Source organism: Eimeria mitis, genomic scaffold, assembly GCF_000499745.2.
Source record: "Eimeria mitis Houghton genomic scaffold, Emh_scaff1098, whole genome shotgun sequence".
NCBI lineage: Eukaryota > Apicomplexa > Conoidasida > Eucoccidiorida > Eimeriidae > Eimeria > Eimeria mitis.
The window spans coordinates 11,244-13,678 of record NW_013567577.1 but is presented as its reverse complement, the minus strand read 5'-3'; the positions used below and the strand labels follow the sequence as shown (position 1 = coordinate 13,678).

Below are 2,435 nucleotides of genomic sequence, written 5' to 3'. Positions count from 1 at the left end.
TATATATATATATATATATAAATGTTCCTCTCGTTCGCCTTCGTCTCACCTATAATTCTGCATGCGCAGATGCTGTCATTCATTGGTGCCTAAAAACCGGAAATTATTTTTGTTTTTTTTAATTTTTTTTTTTTAGGATTACCGAAACAGTGCTGCCGAGTTGAAGAAAGCTGCTGCGATGTGCTGCTGCTGCTGCTGCTGCTGCTGCTGCTGCTGCTGCTGTTGCTGCTGCTGGGGCTGAGAATGTTTTTTCTGTTTTTTTTCGTTTGTAGAAACCGAGACGGGATGGGTCGGGCTCAAGCAAGGGGTGCCAGCTACCGGCTGAAACCAGAAAACTGCTGCAGAGCAGAAAGAAGAAAAGAAGAAGAAAAAAAATGTATTTCATGATCAGCATTTGTATTTCACATTGAACAAATTATTAAAAAATATATATAAATATATTTTTTTTTGTTAAAATAATTTGAAAAGAAGAACTGAACACGCAAAGTCATCGTTCAGCTTTCCTTGGAACCAGAACTGAGCTGCCTATACACCTGAATTGTGCAAGAACAAGAAAGCGGTGAAACTCGACGGAAAGCTGCAACACCGAGATAAAAAATCCATGAAAATAAGAAATTAAATTAAATATTTTCCCATATAACCAAAAAAAAAATTAAAATACACAAAAAAATAGAAGAAAACAGACTACAGAAAGAAAGCACAAGCAGCTGCATTGTATACATAAATGAACCGCTGATGCTGACGCTTTAATTTCATCTTTTTCGTTGATTTCAGAATTAAATTATTCAAAATAAACACATTTAAACACTTTAAAAAAATAAAATTTTATTTTTTTTATTTTTTTTTATTTCTATTTGTACCTGAACAAGCGCCGTTTCGTGGGCGGGAGCTGCAGCAGACGCCGAAATCTACAAAAGTTTTTTTTTTATTTTTAGTTGTTAGTTGAATATTAAATGATTTTTTACTTTTTATAATTTTTGTTATTATGTTGAATAGTTTCCTGGGGAATTAAACTATAAATAATTTTTCGTTCTTGAGTGATAAAATAATAATGTATCCATCACCATATAAAATAAATAATTTATTATTTATTTTTATGCACTATTAATATTGTATATTTATTATTATACATTATTAATATTATATAATAATATTAAATTAATTATTTTTATAATCTCATCAATATAACTTACATACAAAGAATATTCGCATTATACAGAAACGTGGTCAGGAGCTGCCTATACACCGCAGCAGCAGCTTTCGCCGCTCTAAGCAAAGTTGTATATATTTATGTGTATATTTGTATAAAATATTTGAATATTAAAACAGAAAAAAACTGAATTTGTGTATATATTCACTTTTATTAGTGTATTACATTACCTGGTGGGCGGGGGGGCCCCCAGTGATGTATTACCATGGGGCCCCCCTGGTGGCTCTGTTAGGTGTTGAGTTTCTGTTGCTGCAATAAAAAATAAATAAAAACAAAAAAAATATTTTTTATATATTTGTACAGACTATCTGAACGTTTATCTGCGGTAATGAGCTGCGTGTACACCCCCTTACCCCCCTAAACCCTAAACCCTAAACCCTTAATATCTGATCTTCGGCCTTAATCTGCCCACCAGCTTCATACACAAACCCCAAACCCTCATCTGTAAACCCTAAACCCTCGTCTGTACTCCCTAAACCCTCAACACTTTCACTTTCGCTGCTTTCCTTGGTAGACATACCTCGGTGATGGGGGCCCCTCGGGGCCCCCGGGGGGCCCCAGGGGTCCCCTGTCTCCCCCCTCTGTCCAGCTTAATGGAGGAGCTGAGGGGGCACCTGGTGGTTGGCTCTAACCCGCCCTTTCTCGTCGACCTCTTCCGCAACATACCCAAGAGAAGGGTTCTCACAGGGGGGCCCCCCAGAGGGGGCCCCCCTGCTCCTACAGGTGGGGGGCCCCTGGCGAATATGGGGGCCCCGTCAGGGGCCCCCCATATCCATGAGGGCCCCCAACCTCACGGGGCCCCCTCGGGGCCCCCAGTTGACAAGGGGGTCCCCTCGCCGGGGGCCCCCCAAGTACCTAATGGGCCCCCCCCAGTTCAGGGGGCCCCCTCAGTGCAGGGGCCCCCGTCAGCGCAGGGGCCCCTCGCTCTCCAGGGGGCCCCCAGGGTACAGGGGGCCCCCTCAGTGCGGGGGCCCCCGTCAGCGGAGGGGGCCCCCATTGCTGAAGATTTTGTGTTTTTTTTGTCGCATTTTCACGCGGATCATTACGGGGGTTTGACGAGGAACTGGAAGAGAGGCCCCATCTGGTGCTCCAGTGTTACAGGTAAGCTAGGGTTTAGGGTTTAGGGTTTAGGGTTTAGGGTTTAGGATTTAGGGTTTGAAGGTATAGGAATTTGTTCTGTGATATACTACTCCTGCATTGGGATGGTTACCATCTACACCGGCCT

General features: G+C 42.3%; 1 protein-coding gene across 1 annotated transcript in view; it reads left to right on the top strand.

The window, feature by feature from the left end:
• Window positions 1–1,803: 1,803 nt before the first annotated feature.
• Window positions 1,804–2,435, top strand: part of EMH_0029390 (DNA cross-link repair protein, putative) — a gene marked incomplete at both ends in the record, with an annotated part of 4,137 nt that continues 3,505 nt past the window's right edge. The window contains one exon of the mRNA XM_013494278.1: window positions 1,804–2,311. Coding sequence (XP_013349732.1) covers window positions 1,804–2,311 — 508 coding nt within the window. The remainder of the gene's footprint in view (window positions 2,312–2,435) is intronic.